Raw genomic sequence first — 22,315 nt, 5'->3', positions numbered from 1 at the left:
GTTTTGGGCAATTTCCTAGCTCTTTATAACCCCCCTGCTATAAAGCCCGCTTTAGCGCGTTTTGCACTTGTATTTGACTCAGCACAGCTCCTCGTGTTGTCCTGCAGAGTTCTACAAGCAGCAGCGAGTGGAAGAGTGACTTTCCATTGACTTATAAGTATTTTTTGGCTACTTATTTCCGACTACTTTTTCTCGCCCAAAAGCGAGTTTCTATAACTAAATAAGCTCTGCAAAGTTGATTTACTACATTATTGTTTGTTTTTCTGAACTTTTTCCACTTTAAAAGTTTTGTTTTTGCTTAAATTAACTGGTAGGCTACACACTCAAGTGTGCTAGCCGATTTAAAGCACTTACTGTTACTGTATCTATTTTCTGCTACTTTTTAAAAAAACAAACAAAAAAAAAAACAAACAAAAAAAAAAAAAATCCTTGTTTCCCGCTTTTACTGAACTAGAATAGTCCAGTCTTCAGGTATTGCTGATCTCTGGGCTGTGTCATAGTTCCTGTGTTGCCCATATCCTTGTTTGGACAGGAGGAAGCTTCTTTGTTGACCAGTGGGAGTGGGGAGCTCTGAGAAGCCTATCTGTCCCTAAAAGAGTGGTTCCAGCCCAGTAACTTGTAGCTTATTGGCCGTTTTGGGCCATTTCCTAGCTCTTTCTAACCCCCTGCTATAAAGCCAGGTATAGCGCGAATTTGCACATAGCGCAGCATCGGGCAGCGCCGCCTAATGAGGTTTAAACTATTCCCGGCTCCACAAAGTCTGCTCTTCATTTTTTCCCTTAGAACTGCTCTAACTCTCAAGCTAAGCATTCTATTCTCAATCTAAAAACCCCGCACTTGCTCCTATAGGCATTTTGCATAAGTTAAGCACTGTTTAACTAAAAAAGCACTACATCCTCCTAAAATCCCCTTGAGTACCCTATCTCCATAGGTCCTTTCTGATTCAGTTTCATAGCAGTTCCTTATACTATTCTGGCATGTCGAAGGGACAGTTGCTGGCTTCCTCTCCAATTCAGCTGGTGAATCTGGGAATCTTGAAGCAATGTTACAACTGCCTCATGTACACAGACAACCCTCTCCTCCTCCCAACAAATACAAATATACGTGAGAGATGCAACCATATAGCCAAACTGGAGGCTGAGCTCTCTCGACTCAGTACTGGCATATCCAGTCAGGAGGAGAAGGTAACCACACACACACACCAAAAATCCAGTCTCACATAGACCTACCACAACTGCAAACCAAACATAAACACACAAAAACATACTCGGAGGCTCTTAATAAAAATCTGCCAAAGCAGCAGAGACCTCCAAAGCAGACATCCAAGCAACCACTACCTCAAAACAAAACACATGCAATACATAATTCACAAAGTCAGTGTGCCAAACAGTCACAGCCCTTAAGGCTAAACAACATACCTGACACACTTGTAATAGGTGACTCTATAGTCAGACACACTGACGTCCCTGCTCACCAGGCTGAACAAGGAAAAGGTCACAGTAAGCTGCCTGTCGGGCGCAAGAATCCGCCACATAACACAAGCACTCAGGTCACTCCAAAGCAGGTACAAATATGGCTCAGTCATTGTCCATGCTGGTGTGAATGACTTGAGACGTACCTCCCTGGACTACATGAAAAGAGACATAGAGGAGCTCTCTGATTATGTAGCCCAGGCTGGTATGACCCTGACCTTGAGCAGCATCTTACGCTCACCAAGAATGATGCCACAGTACAAAGACAAAATCATCAATTTTAACAATTGGCTTAAGTATTGGTGTCATTCTAAAGGGATCCAATGTCTGTCTGCTTGGGATGACATGCTCGACAAGCCACGCTACTTCGCAAGGGACGGCTTGCACCTGTTACCCCTGGGCTTTCGGATATTGGCAAAGGCTCTTGCTACCCCCATAGTGATTTTAGGCAAGACTCAAAAGACAAACCCACCTCCCTAAAAAACACAAGTAAAAACAAACTAAGGGTAATGCTGCTCAACGCCAGAAGTCTAAACCTCAAGATGCACGCTCTCGAAGCCTTCCTCAGTATGGAGAACATCGATGTCTGTGCAGTGACAGAAACCTGGTTTAAGGCTCCCGAGAGCACCCCAGCACTACCAGGTTATACCTCATATCATGCTTTTCGGCCCCAGAACTTGGACCAAACCACAAAAGGAGGGGGAGTATCCATATTCATCAAGGATACCCACACCTCCAGGTTAGTGGCAATGCATGAGGCATCGGAGACCATCCATGTGCAACTAACAGTGGGCAAAACCGCCCTCCAGTTTGTAGCATGCTACAGACCACCCTCTCAAACTTAGGAACCCCACTCTGCCTTCCTAAAGACACTGGAGAATATGAAGGTCTCTCCAAACACCATCATATTGGGTGACTTCAACTACCCAGACATAGACTGGTAGCATTACTCAAGCCCCAATACCCTAGCCCAAAGGTTCCTAGAATTCATAAGCTCAAATGCTATGGAACAACTTGTCACCTCTCCCACAAGAGGGGAAAACATATTAGACCTGATCATCACAAACATGGGGACACAATGCTCCATACCAGAAGTATACCCCTCTTTGGTAAGATCGGACCATAAATTGATCTCCCTGGAAATCCACATCCCGTCCCCACCCCCAGCACAGAAGACCACAGTGAAGAACTTCTCAAAAGCTGACTTCACACTTCTTAAGACTGAAGTGAAATCCTTCAAGGCCCCCGGGCCAGTGGAAACCACAGCCCACTCTCTGCTGAATCCTTTATAAACGCATTCTATGGACACCTACAGGAATGCATGGATCATGCAATCCCAAATAAAACCAAGACCCATTTCCCCAAAGGCAGGCGTCCTGTCTGGTGGACCCCAGCCATAAATAAGCTATACAACAGAAGACGGAAGCTACTACATGATAGAGCAAAATCCCTAAAAGGGAAGGCATCTCTGATCAGTACTAGCAAAAAACTATGAACACTCATAAAATCATCCAAGGCCAACTTTGAGAGAAAAATTGCACAAGACACTAAAGATAATAACAAGGCTTTCTTTAGTTATGTTAGAAACCTGAGTGGAAACTCCCAGATATGCTCAGAGTTAGTTCAAAATGACATAAAATACACTGAACCCACAGACATTGCCAACATACTAGCAGCCAGGTTCAGTGCAAATTTCTCTCCCCCCTCCCCCCCAAAGGGACAAATATCTATCCCAGCAGAGTGTTGCCTCCCTGACATCTCAGATGCCCAGGTGAGAGCCGCCCTCTCCAAAGCTAAAAACACAGCATCAATGGGACCAGACGGTATCCCAGGTTTCGTGCTACATGAACTCCAGGAAGAGCTAAACCCACACATAAGGCAGCTGTTTAATCTCAGCCTTACTACAGGATATGTACCCAAAGAATGGTGTACAGCAACAGTGGTCCCACTCCACAAAGGAGGTGCTTCTACGGACCCTGGAAACTACTGCCCCATAAGCTTGATGAGCCTGGTCTGCAAAGCTACGGAGAGGATCATTATGGATCTCATAAACAAAGACATTGGGGACCTACAGACACTGGATCCTACCCAATTCGGCTTTGTTAAGGGCAGATCCTGCCTCTTGAACTTGGTCGACTTCTTTGAAACAGTCACCAAGGCCATTGATGAGGGTAAGGCAGTTTGCACAGCCTACCTTGACCTTACAAAAGCCTTCGACACAATACCCCACTCGGGCATCATAGACAAGCTCTCCAGCTTAAATATAAACCCCTATGTCATAAGATGGGTTGCAAACTGGCTCAAGGACAGAACCCACAAGGTCAGAACTGCTGGAGCCCATGTCAGACTCTAAACCAGTCACAAGTGGCGTCCCACAGGGCTCGGTCCTGGGACCTCTCTTGCTCGGTATTTATTTTTCTGAGGTACAGGCTAACATGGGAGGATTGTGGCTGACCAAGTTTGCAGATGACTGCAAACTGGGTGCCATAATTGATTCTCCGGCGGACACAAGCATCCTTCAAAAGGGTCTCATAGAAACGGAAAACTGGTGCCAGAGCCATGGCCTTAAATTAAATGCCAAAACGTGTATAGTCATACCCTTTGGGAAAAACAAAGTGCCCATAAATTACCACATAGGTGGTAATCCTTTAAGTACGGAAGAAGTAATTAGGGACCTAGGGACCCAAGTTGACAGTAACCTCTCGTTTGACACTCACATTGCCAAAGTGGTTAGAAAGACCTTCTATATTGCCCACCTTATCATGAAGGGATTCACATCTAGATCGGGAGAGGTCATTGTGCCCCTTTACTCTTCCCTCATCAGGCCCATAATTGAGTACAATGCCCCATTTGGGATGTACCTTACCCGACACCTGCAACAATTGGAAAGACCCCAAAAGTACCTCACAAAGAGGATCAAGGGACTCAAACATATGCCATATGCTGCCCGGCTAAAAAATCTCCAGCTCTACTCAGTAGCATACCGCCTACTCAGAGGCGATCTATACCTGACGTACAAGGCCATGTCCAACCCGGAATTAATGGACATGCTCCACCTCAGAAAATCCAAATCCACCAGAGCTACGCGAGCGAGAGATTTGAACCTCAGCACAGAAATAAATAGGACATAATGGAGGGACAGATTCATAACCCAGAGGCTCCCTTCACTCTGGAATAAAATCCCAGTCCATGTTAGGCAGAGCCCCTCACTGACGCTCTTCAAGAGAAATCTTGACGAGTGGATGGGAGATCGTAGGTTTACCCCGGGGGTCACTTCTGTGTCACTGCTAGACAGAGGTACAGTAAACTAAACCTTAAAATGGCCACAGTATACTCATTCCAAGGGGTGGCGAAAGTCAAACACACTCTGGCTAGGCCTATAAATGCCCTTGGGCAGATAGCCTAGTATGAACATATGAACCTATGAACCAACTCTCAGGAAGCTAGACATACCTTGTCTCCAGATCCTCCAAGGATACATGGACAGGGATAGGTGGGTGGGTTCTTAAGAATGAAGGGTGAGATGGACTACAAACGTGGAACGTTATGGTGAGTACATAACTTCTTTATGGTCTGTAGTCCTATCTCACCTTCATTCTTACATATGGGACAGCGTCCCTAGCACCTTTTTCTCGGGTGGCTCATGGGAATATACTAAGAACCGTGGAACCAAAGGAGGATCTAACCCTGGAGGCCAAGTCCAACTTGTAATGAGTAATAAAGGTATGAGGGGTAGCCCAAGTTGCTGCTGCACATATACTGTCCATTGGAATTCTGGCCTGAAAAGCAGAAGATGTAGAAATAGATCTGGTGGAATGAGCTTTAATTTTAAATGGGAGTTCTTTGCCATTAGAAGAGTAAATAAAAGATATGCAATTTGAAATCTAGTTTGATAATGTTATCTTGGAGACTGGTATTCCTTTTCCTCCGAAAAAGATATAATTGGTCTGATCTCCTAAACTCTTTGGTTCTATGTAAATAGAACCTTAACTGTCTGTGTACATCGAGTTGATGAAACTTATATTCTGCTTTGTTTGTATGATTTGGAAAAAAGACTGGCAGGTCAATAGCTTAATTAATATTCGACTGTGAACAAATCTTGGGGACGAAGGAAGGGTTAGTGCAAAGGGAAACTCTGTATCTATGGAATATCAAGTAAGGAGGTTTGACTGAGAGTGCTTGCAGCTCTGACACTCTTCTGGTGGACGTAATGGCTACCAGAAAAATGGTCTTCCATAAAAGGAACATTTAATCACATGTATGTGAAGGTTCAAAAGGAGGTGAGGTAAGTTTTGAGAGAACAAAATTTAAATCCCAGGGAGATGTAGGTTCTTGAAAAGGAGGTTGTAGTAAGGTAGTGCCTTTTAAAAATGATTTACGCAATCTGTAAGCCATAAAATTAGATTCATGTTGTCCCAAATGAAAATGAGAGATAGCTGCTAATTGAACTTTGATTGTAGCAGCAGCTGATCCCCGATGAAAAAGTTTGGTTAGAAATTCTAATACTAAAGGAATGGAAGCTGTGTATGGCTCTATGTTCCTAGCTTGTGCCCAAAGGGAAAATCTTTTCCATTTGCTAGCGTACAATTTTCTTGTAGAAGGTTTATGAGATGACGTCAGGATATGCGTAACCACTGGGGAGAAATCATGAAGCCTGACTAGGGATGGAAGTGGAGCAGCCACACTGTCAAGTTGAGGGTGTGGAGATAGGGATGGAACGTGCCTGACATGTGTGTCAAAAGGTCTGGTACTGGGTCCAGAGTCCATGGATCGTCCAGAAGATGAAGCCCGAGAAAGGGGAACCAAATCTGATGAGGCCAGTAAGGAGTGATGAGAATCATTCTCCTTCCCAAAGTCTTTGCTTTCTGGATCACTTTTGATATTAGCGGAAAGGGAGGAAAAGCATAAAGAAGTCCCGAGGGCCAATTGTGGACAAGTGTGTCTCTCGGTGTCTGCCCCGTGGGAGGGATAAGGGTGAAGTAGCTGCTGCATTTGGTGTTCATTGGGGTGGCAAACAGATCGAAGCAAGGCTGTCCCCATTTGCGGAAAAACTGTTCTGTGACTTTCTGATTCAGAGACCACTCGTGAGGCATCAAGATTGCCCTGCTGAGCTTGTCGGCTATCACAATGGGTCTCCCTGGCATATGCATTGCAACTAAAAAGCGTTGGGAAGATATCGCCCACTGACAAACATGTAGAGCCCCTCGACATAGGGGGTAGGATCTGGTTCCTCCTTGTTTGTTTACATACCATACCACTGACATACTCTCTGATTGGATTGCTACTGTCCCAAGAGGAAGAAAGTCATGAAGTGCTTGCAACGCTAGTAGCACTGCTCTCATCTCTAGAATATTGATATGCAAGTGAGCCTCCTGTTCTTGCCATGTGCCTTGGACAGTCTTTCCTAGATAATGCCCCCCCCCCCCAATCTGGGAGGCATCCGTGGTCACAGAAGCAAAGGGTTGGTGAGTAATGAATGATCTCCCTATCGTTAGTTGATTGGACTGGATCCACCAACGAAGGTCCTTTTTGCAAGATTCTGTTATTAAAATGGGATGAGACAGAGGCAGTTGCTGAAGGGACCACTTGGAAAAGAGTAGCCATTGTAGAATTCTCATATGTAGTCTGGCTAATGGAATTAGGGTTATAGTAGAGGCCATGATTCCCAGTAGTTTGAGCACCGTCTTCACTTTGACCTTGTGTTGTGGAAGCAGGCTGTATATTTGTTGTCTTAGATTTTGCACTCTGTCTGAAGGAAGGTGAGCCATCATTGCGACTGTGTCTACTTCTGCACCGTCTTCACTTTGACCTTGTGTTGTGGAAGCAGGCTGTATATTTGATGTCTTAGATTTTGCACTCTGTCTGAAGGAAGGTGAGCCATCATTGCGACTGTGTCTACTTCTGCGCCTATAAAAGTCACATATTGAGAGGGCGACAAGGCAGACTTTTCCCAATTTATAGTGATGCCTAGCTGAGTACAGACTTGGATGGTTGAATCCCTGGCTTGTAGAAGTAGATGCCTGGTGGTGGCAGTTAGGAGCCAGTCGTCCAGGTACGGAAACACTTGGAATCCAAGACGTCTCAAGTGAGCCATTACTACTGCCATGCATTTGGTGAACACCCTGGGGGTTGTGGTGAGACCAAAGGGCAGAGCACGAAATTGGTAATGACTGGCTCCCAGCCGGAAGCGTAAATGACTCCTTGATGCTCTGTCCATTTTTATGTGGTAGTACGCATCTTGGAGGTCTATGGAGCACATCCAATTGTCTTTCCCTAACAAAGGGAGAATAGACTGCAGTGTTACCATTCGGAACTTGGACTTCTTCACTGATTCGTTTAACTTGCTGATATCTAAGATGGGCCTCCGGTCCCTTGTTTGTTTTGGCACTAAAAAGAATCTGGAGTAAGTTCCGAATCCTTTCTGGTCTGTGGGGATGGTTTGGATGACTCTCTTTTGAAGCAATTTTTGGACTTCTATAGTTGCTTGATCCCTGTGATTGGGTTGAACATCTGAAATTTTCTTGGTTAGATGAGGTGGAAAAGAGAAGGGTATGGAGTATCCTCTGGAAATTATCCTTTGTACTCACTTGTCTTGTGTGATGTCATGCCAGACTTCTGGGTACAAGGATAAGCGAACCCCAAGCCTCACTTCAGGAGCACTGATAGGGGGGACGTCCACGAAAAGAATAGCAGTCACCCTGGTTTTGCGGACCCCCCCCCCCCCCGGCCGATGTCTACCACTATTTCCTCCTCCTCTGCCTCTGGAGAAGGAATCACCTTGTGCATCTGGGAAAAAAATCTTTGAGATTTCTTGAACCACATTTTTCCCCCCTCTCTGACCTTTAGGGTATGGTCTAGAAGGGACGGAAAAACATACTCCCACGGCAGAGAGAGTCTTCCCTTCCTGCTCGCATCTGGTGAGTGCATCTTTTACCTTTGTTCCAAACAAAGAGGAACCGTCAAAGAGGGCATTGGTAAATGTAGATTTGAAGGGCTCCGCAAAATTACACAAACGGATCCAGGAGCATCTCCTAAGGAAACTCCTGAACCTGCTGCCCTGCTCGCTTCATCTGCTGCGCAAGATATCTGCCTCATGGAGGAGTTAACAACAGAGTTTAAGGTGGACAACTGAGCAGTAACCTTCTCAGGGACTCCTTCACTTAAAGCACCTTGGAGAGTATCTCCCAGCTCTTTCAGGAGATCTCTTTGAAGCCAAGTAAAATGGGTGAGGTAATTCAGCCATCCGAGTGTAAAAGCCGCTGAAGAAAAAATTTGCTTCCCGTATCTGTCCATCGTTCGACACTCTTTGTTCGGTGGCTGAACAGTTGAGGATGCCTCTGCTAGTTCCTTCTTTGTGGCTGCTGCCACCACCATGGCATCTCCAGGCACACCTTTGGTCAGAAACTCTTTTTCCTTAGGAGCTGAAAGGAATTTGTAAGGCCTTCTAGGGACTGGTTCCATGGAGTCAGGAGTTTCCCACACCTTTCGACTCACCAAATCTAACAGCTCTTCGAAAGGTGGAGACACCCATGAGGCTGAAGGTTGAGACCCAAAAGCCTTCAGGTACACTGACTCCTCATCAGAAGGGGTGACGGTGGGCCAGCCACCTCTCTGTTTCAAGATCTCTAGGATATCTACGAAGGAGATATCATAAGAGGACGAACTAGGGGACCCTTCGGACTCCTCGAGTTTAGTGCCAGAGGTGATGGACTCATCAGGGGAGTCTACATGCTTCCTCTTGCAAGTTATCTTCCGAGGGGGCTCCTCAGAAGGGTATTCTGGGGAGGTCTTGGAAGACTGGGGGCCACTCTAGGGGGATTCCTGAGGCTGCGGGTCACTGCTCTCAAGAGAGAGATGGTGCTGAGACAGAGGTTGGAGCTTGAGGGGAAGGCAGATCTCTCCGGCTCCGCGGACACAACCGGTTCCAAGGAAGTGGAAGTAGCCCCCGGCTCCAGAGTGATCGGCTCAGAGACAGATGTAGGATCCGAGCTCAGCCGAGCCAACGCACCAAGAAGTAGGCTCAGAACAGAAGAAGTTCGGGTCCGAGCGTCCCCATCGGGGCTGAATGGTGAGCTTCGGCTCCTAGACATCAGGGACGGCACCGAAGGAGTCGGTGCAGAACTCGGCTCCGAGAAAGTCACTTGGGGTGCTGGAACAGACAGTTCCACAACAAACGGCACTGATAGATCTGGCTCCGAAAGACCGGCATGGCTCGTAGGAGGAACAGAAGCAGGTAATATGGCCTTAGACGGCTTCAGAACAGATTGGGTCATAGCCTACAACAAATTTGCTAGCGTCGATGACTTCAAAAGTCTAAGCACCACCCTTTTGACATCCTCCTCAGAAAGACTCCTGGAGGATCTTGAAGACAAGGTAGGGGATCGAGATCTCTGCAAAATTGGAGATCTAAGTGTCGGGGATACCGGTAATAGGTCTTTTGACTGGCTCCGAGGTATGGATACAGCTACAGGCTGTGAAAAACTTGGGGCTGAAACTTTAAGGTCTATATCAATAACCTCAACCGGCTCCGAAGGCAGAGGAGCCGAAGAGGTAGAAGGTTTGTCAATTTTGGCAACTTTCTCCGGAGGTCCTGATTTAGTAGTTGGTGTAGAAGAATGTCTTTTCACCGACTTAACCTTCTCTTTTTTAGAAGAGGGAGACCTGGAGTGAGAAGAGGAAGAACTAGCTAAATCCTCCTAAAAGGAAGATTTAAGGAGACCTTTCAAAATCAGTTTGTTCTTCCTTTCCTGGAGAACCTGGGAACTAAAGGAATGGCAAAAAATAAATGCATCATGTAGATGTATGGCTCCCAAACAATACACACAAATATTATGACCCGTCCGTCAGGGACATTTTTGTGAACATTTTAAGCACTTCTTAAAACCCAAAGGTTTACAGTCTTCAGTTTCCTTAGACATAATTACCACCACACCGACTATAAATGTAGACAGACAATAAGAAGAGAAGACCAGGTCCTCTAACTTAAACGGGCCTAGCCCTGCTCAAGAAACAACACACAAGGGAGAAGGAAATAGAGGACTAAGTCCTCTAACCTAAACGGGCCTAGCCCTGCTGAACAAACAACACACAAGGGAGAAAGGCAATACAGGACAAAGTCCTCTAACTTAAATGGGCCTAGCCCTGAACAGAGGGGTAGGCGAGAGAGAGATAAATAACAAGCAAAAGGAAAGGCAAAAGTAGGTTCTAACTAAAAAACGGACCTAAGAAAGTTTAACAGTAATTGGCACAAAAGAAAACGAAGCGATACCACTAATGAAGGCCTGCGGAAGCAACGGCCAACAATTACAACAACAATTTGCAATAAAACTTCAGAAACACAATAACCAACTACTAGCAAGTTAATAACAGTAAGCTATTAAAACTAAACTAAGTTTACAGTCAAAAAAGAACACTATCAATATTTGAAGAAAAAATATTCCAACTTAGCCAAGGCCAAGAAAGAGAACACTTCTGAACTCGTAGAGCAGCAAACGAGATCTGGGGATTGTTAGTGGTGCGTTATGGGATACCTACCTTGCCATGAGCCAACTTACAGACCTTGAGCTTTGTAATCAGCTGAGTCGGAGCCAAGGATTGGCTCCGAACCCATATGTAAGAATGAAGGCGAGATAGGACTACAGAACATCAATATATCAAGTCTCCCAAAAGCATGTGGGAAAATGTGCTAAAGTATGATGAGACCAAGGTTGAACTTTTTGGTCACAATTCCGAAAGGTACGTTTGGCGCAAAAGCAACACTTCGCATCACCAAAAAAATACCATCGCCAAGGTGAAGCATGGTGGTGGCAGTATCATGCTTTGGGGTTGCTTTTCTTCAGCTGAAACTGAGGCTTTAGTCAAAGTGGAGAGAATTATCAACCGTCCCAAATACCAGTCACATTTGGCCCAAAACCTTCAGGCATCTGCTAGAAAGCTGAAGATAAAGAGGAATTTCACCTTTCAACATGACAATGACCCCAAGCATACATCCAAATCAACAAAAGAATGGCATCACCAGAAGAAAATTAAAGTTTTGGAATGGCCCAGCCAGAGCCCAGGCCTAAATCCAATAGAAAATCTGTGGGGTAACCTAAAGAGGGCTGTGCACAAGAGATGCCCTTGCAATCTGACAGATTTGTAGCGCTTTTGCAAGGAAGAGTGGGCAAATATTGCCAAGTCAAATGCTGACAGACTCCTACCCAAGAAGACTGAAAGCTGTAATTAAATCAAAAGGTGCTTCAACAAAGAATTAGTTTAAGGGTGTGCACACTTATGCAACCAGCTTATTGTATGTTTTTTATTTGTTATATTTTTTCCCTAACAGATTTGTTTGTTTTTCAATTGAACTGTACAGGTAATAGGTCACATTAAATGTGGGAAAAGTTTTGAAATGATTTATTGTGGTCTCATTTATTTATATCACAAAAACCTGACATTTTAACAGGGGTGTGTACACTTTTTAAATCCACTGTGTATATGTATTTACATAGCTCTCTCTCAAATATATATATATATATATATATATATATATATATATATATATACATACACACACACATATATATATATATATATATATATATATATATATAGCACAGAAATAAATAGAACTAGCTGGAGGGACAGGTTCATAACCCAGAGGCTCCCTTCGCTCTGGAATAGAATTCCAGTTCATGTGAGGCAGAGCACCTCACTGAATCTCTTCAAGAAGAATCTCGATAGGTGGATGGGGGATCGTAGGTTTGTCCCAGGGATTACTCCCGTGTCACACACACAAACCTCTTTTGTTCTGGGCATTCTGCTTGCTCCAGGCTTAACCGACTAGGTGCGTCATTTAACTCATTACATCCGAGTGATGCCTCCAGGTGCAACTGCAGTGAACTCCTACCGATACCTCTAGGCGTCAAATATTGCTTGTTCATATTTGCATCAATACTTCCAAAATCATGCCATGTACAAGGTTTTAAAACATTTCATCTTAAAGCTCACACAATGGCAAACTCAACGGCATTAATATTTGACCTTTGTCTAGTGCAGATAAATAGATATGACATTAATTTATATAGATATAATTTTTACATTTTTTCTAAATATCTCAACAACCAAGTAACACAGACAGAACTCCTTAGCCTCACACGAAAGCTCTCAGCTAGACGAATAAAATGCTGCTGACGGTATGGGTGAAACTTGAGTGGTTGCTGAGATATTGTAAGTTGTTTACAAAATATTACAAATTTAATAGTGTTTACTCTGACTTATAAAATTCAGTTTAAGACCTAGAACCTAAAGAATACTATCACTATAAAAATAGTGTGTGCTGAAGAGTTTGCCTTTTATACTTTTTTAATAATCCGTATGGGTCCAGAGATATGAACATTTGTTTGAAATGTGAGGACATAATTTGATTCTGTCAAAATGCTTAGGCTCCTCCCATTGGAAGTTACAATGCAAACTTCCTGAGCTCCATTGGAATCAATGAGTTAAGTATAGCTTTAAACTGTGATGTACAGCAGGACCTCCTGTTCTATTTGGCTGGGCTGCTTTGTGCTGCCTTTTCCTGCTACACAATGCTACAGGACTGACCATTTTTAACCTTATTTGACCTAGGTCTGTATGCAGAGCAGAGGAGTGCATTGCACTGTACAGACACAACTGGTTTGTTTTATAGTTTTTTTTACTGTCATTTAACATTCCCTACATTCTTATCAGACCCGCCACACCTACGTAGCACAGTTGCTAAAGGTTGCTACTGGTAGCTCGACTTGGTTCTATGCTGCACTGAAAAGTCTGCTGCTTTTGTTTGTTCACAAAAACTCCTTGATGCTCAGCTACGCCACCTTGCATGCGACTGATGCTGCTGCTGTTGTTTATAAACATTTTTTTTTGTTCCCCACAAGTCAGTTGCTTCAACTGTTCTTTCTCTTATAATAGCTCCTTGCAGCTAACATCAATAGCTAGTGATAACTTCATTCACTTTGTACTTTAGCTATTAACAGCTATATTTGCTTGCATCTAACCTTGTTACCCTCAATTTAACAATTTGTCAGTCAATCTTCATTTGAAAGGGAGTTCCACAAGGCTCAATACTTGCCCTTCCCACCTTTTACTCTTCACCCTAGAGTAATAAACTACCCTATGATCTTTCTCACCTCCCTCGCATTCTGTCTTGTTCCAGACAGATCAAAACTACCGTAAAAATAACCACAAATCTTTCTTAAATTACAGCAAATGTTTAACAAAAGACACAATGCTCATAATTAATTTACCACAGTATTACCCACTTCATCTCCAAAGATATTGTTAATTTACCTGCAGATAAATTTAGTGCTAACTTCACACCATAAATAGTGAAGTTACACAAATTTCCCAAACCCCTTCTTGCTCAGGATTATTATGGAACATGTCTTACAGCTAAAAAAAATCACAACCATGGAACCTGACAACATACCGGATTGCTTGAATGATAGTGCCAAACATGATCTCTCTGAACTCCTCCTAAAACTGTTCAGCTTAAGCATAGTCATAGTCACAAGTTATGTCCCTCAGGTATAGAAAATGGCTATTGTTCTGTCACTCCATAAAGGGGTTGTACCTCAGACCCTAAGAACTATATACCCATCAGCCTAGCATGCATAACTTGAAATGCCCTGGAATGCATTATATCCAATTTAATAAGCTCCGATATAAAAATGACATTGCTCTAGATGAGCAGCAATGTGGTTTTGTTAAAAGGAGATCATGCCTACGTAACTAAGTAAAGTTCAAGAAAGCCGCTGATGCTGTAAGTAGCAGCAAGGCAGTTCATATATTAGGCTTGGATATGGCCAAGATCTTTGACACTATTCCCCATGCTGGGATCGAAAACAAGAGAAAGATCAGAATATAGTGCCAAATGCTGCAAAATGCACAAGAAACTGGCTGACAGATAGAACCCACATAGTTAGGACACCTCAGACAGCAACAGGATGACTAGTGTCATTACTCAGATTTCAGTACTGGGACCCCTTCCCGGATCTTCAAACCACAAACCCAAACACACTGCTAACAATATTTACTAGTGACTGCAAACTGGGTGTTGTTCTTCGCTCAGGATCCAATACAATGTTGACAAATCAAGGGCTAAACCATACAAATCAATGGTGTAATTAGATATTGGCTTAAATTACATGCAAAGCAATGTTTGCATGGGTATTTTTATACCCCAAGCAAACACCAAAGAATTTTTCCTCATGTAGATGGCAAACATTGGAGATGTAATGGGGAAGAAAGAAGTAACTGGAAGCATTTGTTTTGGGTGAGTAATGAGTTGGCAGACTGTAGAAACCCCTACAGAGTACTCTGTCAGGAATACTGGATGAGCAAATTGATGTAACTAAGAAAATTTTTTGAGCTGGGATACAGGATCCGAGTTGTCTATAGACATAAGGCCTTGTTAAGTTTAATTCTGGTGGCCGCCAAAAAAGTAATTACTAGAAAATGGAAATCAAAGTCTACACCAATTGTAACTGAAGTAGTGAATATTGTAACAGAGATAAAATAACTGGAAGATGGATCTTTAGAAAAGGGTAGGAGCCAATTACATAGAAAAAATGGGAATTGTGGGAACAGTACATGCAGAATAATGTTTCGGAGGAGGAGGAGTGAGGTTTAAGAAAGGCAGGAATTGAGCAATGTATGTAATTTTGGATCGATGATAATTGTATAGATGAATATATGTAGTGTATAATGTCTGCAATTGTGAACATGTTAACATGGTTTGTTTTCTTTTATATAAATGTATGTTTGCCTATGTCTTAAGTGATAATTCAATAAAGGTGTTAAAAAAGTAAATACAGAGTAGTACAATACTGTCACATTTAGTTAATAAATCTTGGCAGTGACTTACAGTATATACAGTGTTCCATACCAGACTGATAACAATCATCACAGATCTCTGCACCTTCGCATCACACAGCATCAGTAGTCAGAAAATTTGTCTAATTCAATTAATAGTTAAATATATTTAACCCAGGGCACAGAGGTTATCATCCCTCTATCATCTGCCATGATCATACCAATTATACATCATAATGCCCCTATCACACAGCTAGAAAGCCCCCAGAAGTTCTAACTAAAAAGCCCAATGGACCTAAAGATTCTCCGCACTGTTTGTACACTTTGTCTTTTATAGGTTCATAGGTTCATAGGTTTATACTAGGCTATCTGCCCTAAGGCATTTATAAGCCTAGCCCAAATTATTGTGGCTTACGCCACCCCTTATATGAAAAAATACTGTGCCCATTAGTTTGTTGTGCCTCTGTCCAGCAGTGACCCAGAGATGATTCCCGGGGTAAACCTACGATCTCCCATCCACAGGTCTAGATTTCTCTTGAACAGAGTCAGCGAGGTGCTCTGCCTCACATGGACCGGGATTTTATTCCACAGCATAGGGAGTCTCTGAGTGATAAATCTATCCCTCCAGCACGTCCTATTTATATCCGTGCTAAGGTTTAAGTCGCTTGCTCTAGTGGTTTTGGTGGATTTGGATTTTTGAGGTGGAGCATGTCCATTAATTCCGGGTTGGACATGGCCTTGTATGTCAGGCACATGTCACCTCTGAGCAGACGGTATGCGACTGAATAGAGCTGGAGTTTCTTCAATCTGGCAGCATATGACAGATTTTGGAGTCCCTTTATCCTTTTGGTGAGGAACTTTTGGGGTCTCTCCAATTGCTGCAGATGTCGGGTGAGATACATCCCGAATGGGGCATTGTACTCGATCATTGGTCTGATAAGTGAAGAGTACAGGGGAACAATGATCTCACTAGATCTGGATGTGAATCCCTTCATGATCAGGTGGGCAATGTAGAAGGTCTTTCTAACCACTTTAGCAATGTGAGTGTCAAAGAAAGGCCACTGTCAACCTGGGTCCCCAGGTCCCTGATAACCTCTTCTGTGCTTAGTGGATTGCCACCTATATGGTAGCTTGGGGTTACCTTGTTTTTCCCGAAGGGTATGACTATACATTTTTTGGCGTTTAACTTCAGGCCATGGCTCTGGCACCAGCTATCTGTTTCCGTGAGTCCCTTCTGAAGGATATCGGTGTCCGATGCACTTTCCACTATGGCCCAGTTTGCAGTCATCTGCAAACTTTGTCAGCCAAAGTCCTCCCATGTTGGCCTGTACTTCCGAAGTAGATGCCAAACAATAGGGGCCAAGGACCGAGCCCTGTGGGACACCACTTGTGACCGGCTTGGAGTCTGACACAGCGCCAGCAACTCTAACCCTGTGGGTTCTGTCCTTAAGCCAGTTTGCAACCCATCTTGTGACATATGGGTTTACATTTAAGCTGGTAAGTTTTTCTACAATACCCGAGTGGGGTATTGTGTCGAAAGCCTTTGCAAGGTCAAGGTAGGCTGTATGGACTGCCTTTCCTCATCAATGGCCTTGGTGACTATTTCAAGAAGTCGACCAAGTTCAAAAGGCATGATCTTCCCTTGACAAAGCCAAACTGGGTCGGGTCCAATGTCTGCAAGTCCCCTATATCTTTGTTTATGAGCTCCATTATGATCCTCTCCATAGCTTTGCAGACTAGACTTGTTAAGCTTATGGGCGGTAATTACCAGGGTCCGTGAGCGCCACCTTTGTGGAGTGGGACCACAGTTGCCGTCGCCACTCCTTGGGCACGTATCCTGTGGTAAGGCTGAGATTAAACAGCTGCCTTATGTGCGGGTTTAATTCCTCATTTAGCTCGTGTAGCACACAGCCGGGGACACCATCCGGTCCCATTGATGCTGTGTTTTAGCTTTAGAGAGAGCAGCTTTCACCTGCGCATTTGAGATGTCCGGGAGGCTACACTCGGCTGGGATAGTTATCTCTCCTTTAGGGGAGAGGGGTGAAGTTTGCACTGAACCTGTCTGCCAGTATGTTGGCAATGTCTGTGGGTTCAGTGATTTTTGTATCATTTTGGACTAATTCTGAGCATATCTGTGAGTTTCCACCCAGGTTCCTAACATAGCTGAAAAAGGCCTTATGATTGTCCTTTGAATCCATGGCAATTTTTCTCTCAAAATTGGCCTTAGTTGATTTTATGAGTGCTCGTATTTTTTACTAATAATGATCAGGGTGACTTCCCTTTTATGGATTTTGTTCTATCATGTAATAGCTTTCTCCTCTTATTGTAAAGTTTGTTAATGGCTGGGGTCCACCAGACTGGACGTTTGCCCTTTGTGGAAAGAGTCTTGGTTTTATTTGGGATTGCCTGATCCATGCAGTCCTGGAGGTGTTCATAGAAGGCATTTGTAAGGGCTTCCGCAGCTTGGGTTGTGGTTTCCTCTGACTCAGGGGCCTTGAAGGATACCACACCAGTCTTGAGTAGTGTGAAGTTTGCTTTAGAGAAGTTCTTCACTATGGTCTTTTTGTTTGGGGTGGGGCGGGATGTGGATTTCCAGTGAGATTAGTTTATGATCAGATCTCACCAATGAGGGATATACTTCGGTGTGGAGCATTTTGTCCCCATGTTTGTGACAATGAGATCTAGTATATTTTCTCCTCTCGTGGGAACAGTGACTAGCTGTTCCATGGCATTTGAATTTATGAACTCCAGGAACCGTTGGGCTAGAAAGTTAGGGCTTGAGTAATGTTCCCAGTCTATATTCGGGTAGTTGAAGTCACCCAATATGATGGTGTTTGGAGATACATTTATACCCTCCAGTGTCTTCAGGAAGGCTGTGTGGGGTTCCTGAGTTTGAGAGGGTGGCCTGTAGCATGCTACAATTTGTAGAGCAGTTTTGCCTATTGTTAGTTGCACCTGGATGGTTTCAAGCTTCATGCGTTGCCACCAACCTGGAGGTGTGAGTATCCTTTATGAATATGGATACACCCTCCTTTTGTGGAGTGGTCCGGGTTTTGGGGCGGAACGCATGATATGAGGTAAAACCTAATAGTGCCGGGTGCTCTCAGGAGCCTTGAACCAGGTTTCAGTTACAGCACAGACATCGATGTTCTCCATACTGAGAAGGGCCTCGAGTGCGTGCATTTTGAGATTTAGACTTCTGGCATTGAGCAGCATTACCCTCAATTTCTTCCCATTTTTGTTTTCTAGGGTGGTAGGTTTAGAATTTGAGCCTTGCCTAAAAGGCACTATGGGGTGGCAAGAGCCTTAGCCAATATCCGAATCCCAGGGTGACAGGTGCAAGCCGTCCCTTGAAGCAGCGTGGCTTGTCAAGCATGTCATCCCAGGCAGACAGACACTGGATCCCCTTTGAATGACACCAGACATTAAGCCAATTGTTAAAGCTGATCATCTTGTCTCTATATTGTGGCATCATTCTTGGTGAAGGAAGGATACTGCTCAGGGTTAGGGTCATACCTGCCTGGGCTACATAATCAGAGAGCTCCTCTATGTCTCTTTTCATGCAGTCCAGGGAGGTGCGTCTCAGGTCGTTCACACCAGCATGGACAATGACTGTGTCATATTTGTACTTGCTGTGGAGTGACCAGTGCTTGTGTTATGTGGCGGATTCTAGCGCCCGATAGGCAGCTTACTGTGACCCTCTCCTTGTTCAGCCTGGTGAGTGGGACGTCAGTGTGTCTGACTATGGAGTCACCTATGACAAGTATGTTTGGTGTTGTATTTGGCCTTAAGGGCTGTGACTGCTTTGCACACTGCTTTTGTGGTTTATGTGTTGCTTGTGGGGTGTCTTGAGGTAGCAGTTGTTTGGGTGTCTGCTTTGGAGGCCTCTGCTGTTTAGGTAAATTTTTACTCAGAGCCTCCGAGTATGTCTTTGTGTGTTTATGTGTTTGATTCAGTGGAGTGGTAGCATTATGTGAGGCTGGTTTTGTGGTGTGTGTAGTTGCCTTCTCCTCCTGTCTGGTCTTGCCAGTCCTGAGTTGAGAGAGCTCAGCCTCCAGTTTGGCTAAATAGCTGCATCTCTCAGTGATTTAGGTCTACAATTCCATGTGTTAAGAACACAACATTCCTTGAGCTCCTACAGCTGCATAAAAGACATGGCTCCACAAACATTCAAACTAATGTCAGCTAGGTACTGATGTACTCTTGGCAAGATCAATAGCTGCATGACTGCACTGGTGAAATTCTAGGTTGCAGTCAGGATGTCCCCAAGTGTTTTTGTCATAGGCCCACACTTGTTTAGGCTGTATCTTTCCAACCTATCTTTTTCATCTGAGGTGCTCTGCAGTCTGAATGCTGATGACTTGAAAATGGATAAACTGATTACATGAGTTAAAGATAGGGCACATATGTAAAAGAACTTGCTTAAACTGATCAGTTGGCAACATGAAAGTAATACGCTGATTAATGCATCAAAAACTAAGCATATGAGATTTGACAGACATACATTTTAAGGTGAATAGTTAATGCAGCACTCTGATTGAAACTGTAGATTCATTTAAGGACCTGGGTATATGGACAGACCAGCTTTGAGGTTTTCTAATCATGTCAACCAATTGGTTAATTACAGTTATAGAAAAATAAATTGTATAAAATGATTTATTAAGTCTAGGAAATCAGAACTGATGAACTCATTGTTTGTTAGTTACACTAGACCCAAACTTGAATATAGCAAAATATGGAAACATTATAAGAAAATAAGTATAAGTAAACTGGAATGATTACCATAGAAATATACCAACAGTATCCATGTATTTGAAAATTTAAGTTATTATGAAAGGCTAAAATATCTGAACTTGTATAGTGTCTCATATAGACATTTAAGAGGAAACCTTATTCAGGTATACAAGGCATTTAAACAACTAACTCGGGAAATGTTTGGGGTTATCAAAAAGTAGCAGAGAATCATCAGACAACCTATGTAGGAGGTTATATAGGAATGAGAGGGGTACTAACTGGTTTTCTGACAGAGTAGCTTGCGACTGGAATAGATTACCAAATTATGTTAAAGCAAACACTAGTTTAGATACTTTTAGAAATAATTATTGGTATACACTGGCAGGTTAGAAGGGCATTATTGCTCATGCCTTAAACATCTGTATGTATGTTTGCACGTAATAACTTGAATCTTCATCAGGAAATAAGACAGATTGAAGGAACAAGATTTTTCCAACTATGGAATAATTTTCCACTGCATATAAAACGGGTCTATATTATATCCTCGAATGCTTAAAAAAGCAAACGCTGATTGATCGAACTTATTTTCGCGAAACTGCAAAATATCGAAGCAGCAGAAACTCAAATTTTTTCCTAGGGAAAGAATTCGGTAGTCCGTTTCTGTTGCTTCGGTATTTTCAGTGTTATGGTGGAAAGTTACCGGTCGGATTCAGGTAAGTGTGCGATTGTGTGGATGTGAGTATTAGGGTGATTTAGGTGAGTTAGGGTTAGGGCTCGGGATAGGTGTGTGTGCGATTGAGTGGACATGAGGGTTAGGGCGGATTTAAGTGAGTTAGGGTTAGGGAGCAGGTGAGGTGGGTGTGCGATAGTGACGGACCTTAGGGTTAGGGTTTGGGTTAAGGTAAGTGGGTAGTTAGTGGTGTGTGCATAGTTTAGTTTAGGGTTAGGTATCAGATTTTAGGTGTATGTGTGTGGATTTCTGTTTGTTTGGTGTGCTTGTGTTGTGTGTATGTGTTTTGGATCAGCGATTTTTTTTCCCTGGCAAAAAATCGCTGATCTGACAGTTCAAGATTGTAAGCTTTCGCTTAAATTAGGTCGATCAATCAGCGTTCGCTTTTTTAAGCGTTCGATGATATAATATAGACCCTATAAAACAGAATGATACCCTTGCTTCCCTTAACAGTAGACTTTGACAGTTGGGTGGAGACCTGTAACTTCATCCAAGGTCAGACTCATTTTGCCCTCCCGAAGTCAGACAGAACCCTATGAAGGTGGGGTATTGGCAAGATGTTTATGGTCTATGGACTAACTTTGCCTAAACTCTATGAAACTATGGCACTGTAAATAAAGCGTAATGTTTCCCATAAGTTGAAGTACAGCCTACTGCACACAGCTATGCTCTATCGTGCAAAGAACAGCAGGCTTCACTTTACTTAAAGAGACAGGTGATTTCATATGTAATTCAGACTTCATCCCTTTTAAAGGAATTACCTAACATAGAAGCAAATATAAGGATGTCATACAATCACACAATTAATGCAGCACAACAGAATGATGCAAATCTGACCTGCATACACAAGGCCTAAAGTAGAGATTCTGCCACGAACGACACAGAAATTTAGAGTGATCTATTACACGGACCCAATCCAGTTCATCCATGGATACTTCAATATAATAAGAGTAAGACCTGAAGAAAAAATAAACAGTCAATAAATGCAAATCTTTGAGAAAGCACAAAAACAAATGTACACTTCTGAAGAAAAACACTTCATTTTCTTCACCTACTAGTACATCAAAATCCAAGTCATGTTTCCTGTAGGGAAAAAAAATCTATAAACTGCAGGGGACTGACATATTTCAAAGCCAAACCACCCAAACTACTTCTACTACTCCCTCCCCTCCCCTTGCCGTGCTTAGTTCTTTAATGATCTCCAATGCAGCTGCTTTGTTACTTCTTTGTACCAAACTCTTACAAAACTATGCACCATTCTCTGCTCTCCTTTCCACAATGTATTATTCAGCTATATCTCAATAATCTCATTCAAGTCTTTTATATACAAGATAAGCAGAGCATTAGTTATACTCATCTAAAATGGCTAAATTAAGCCTAGAATGATGCAAGCTGTGGTTCTACAACTGCCTTTAAATCCCATGAAATGATTATCTGGTTAGGTGACACGGCCCTTACCATTTGGTTAGGTATACTGGAACTCTCACTAAACGGTGGCTATACTGTTTGGCACAAGCATATTTCTCATCCCTGATACCTTGGGTGT

At 43.2% G+C, this 22,315-nt stretch overlaps 1 protein-coding gene across 1 annotated transcript in view; it reads right to left on the bottom strand.

The window, feature by feature from the left end:
• Nucleotides 1-22,315, bottom strand: part of BTBD9 (BTB domain containing 9) — a 912,643-nt gene that overhangs the window by 703,214 nt on the left and 187,114 nt on the right. The window contains exon 6 of the mRNA XM_044060308.1: nucleotides 21,607-21,726. Within this exon, the coding sequence (XP_043916243.1) occupies nucleotides 21,607-21,726 (120 nt within the window). The remainder of the gene's footprint in view (nucleotides 1-21,606; nucleotides 21,727-22,315) is intronic.

Source organism: Protopterus annectens, chromosome 1.part0, assembly GCF_019279795.1.
Source record: "Protopterus annectens isolate FY-2018-M chromosome 1.part0, PAN1.0, whole genome shotgun sequence".
NCBI classification, from domain to species: Eukaryota; Metazoa; Chordata; order Ceratodontiformes; family Protopteridae; genus Protopterus; species Protopterus annectens.
The sequence above is the reverse complement of the archived record's forward strand: the minus strand, read 5'-3'. Positions and strand labels throughout refer to the sequence as shown.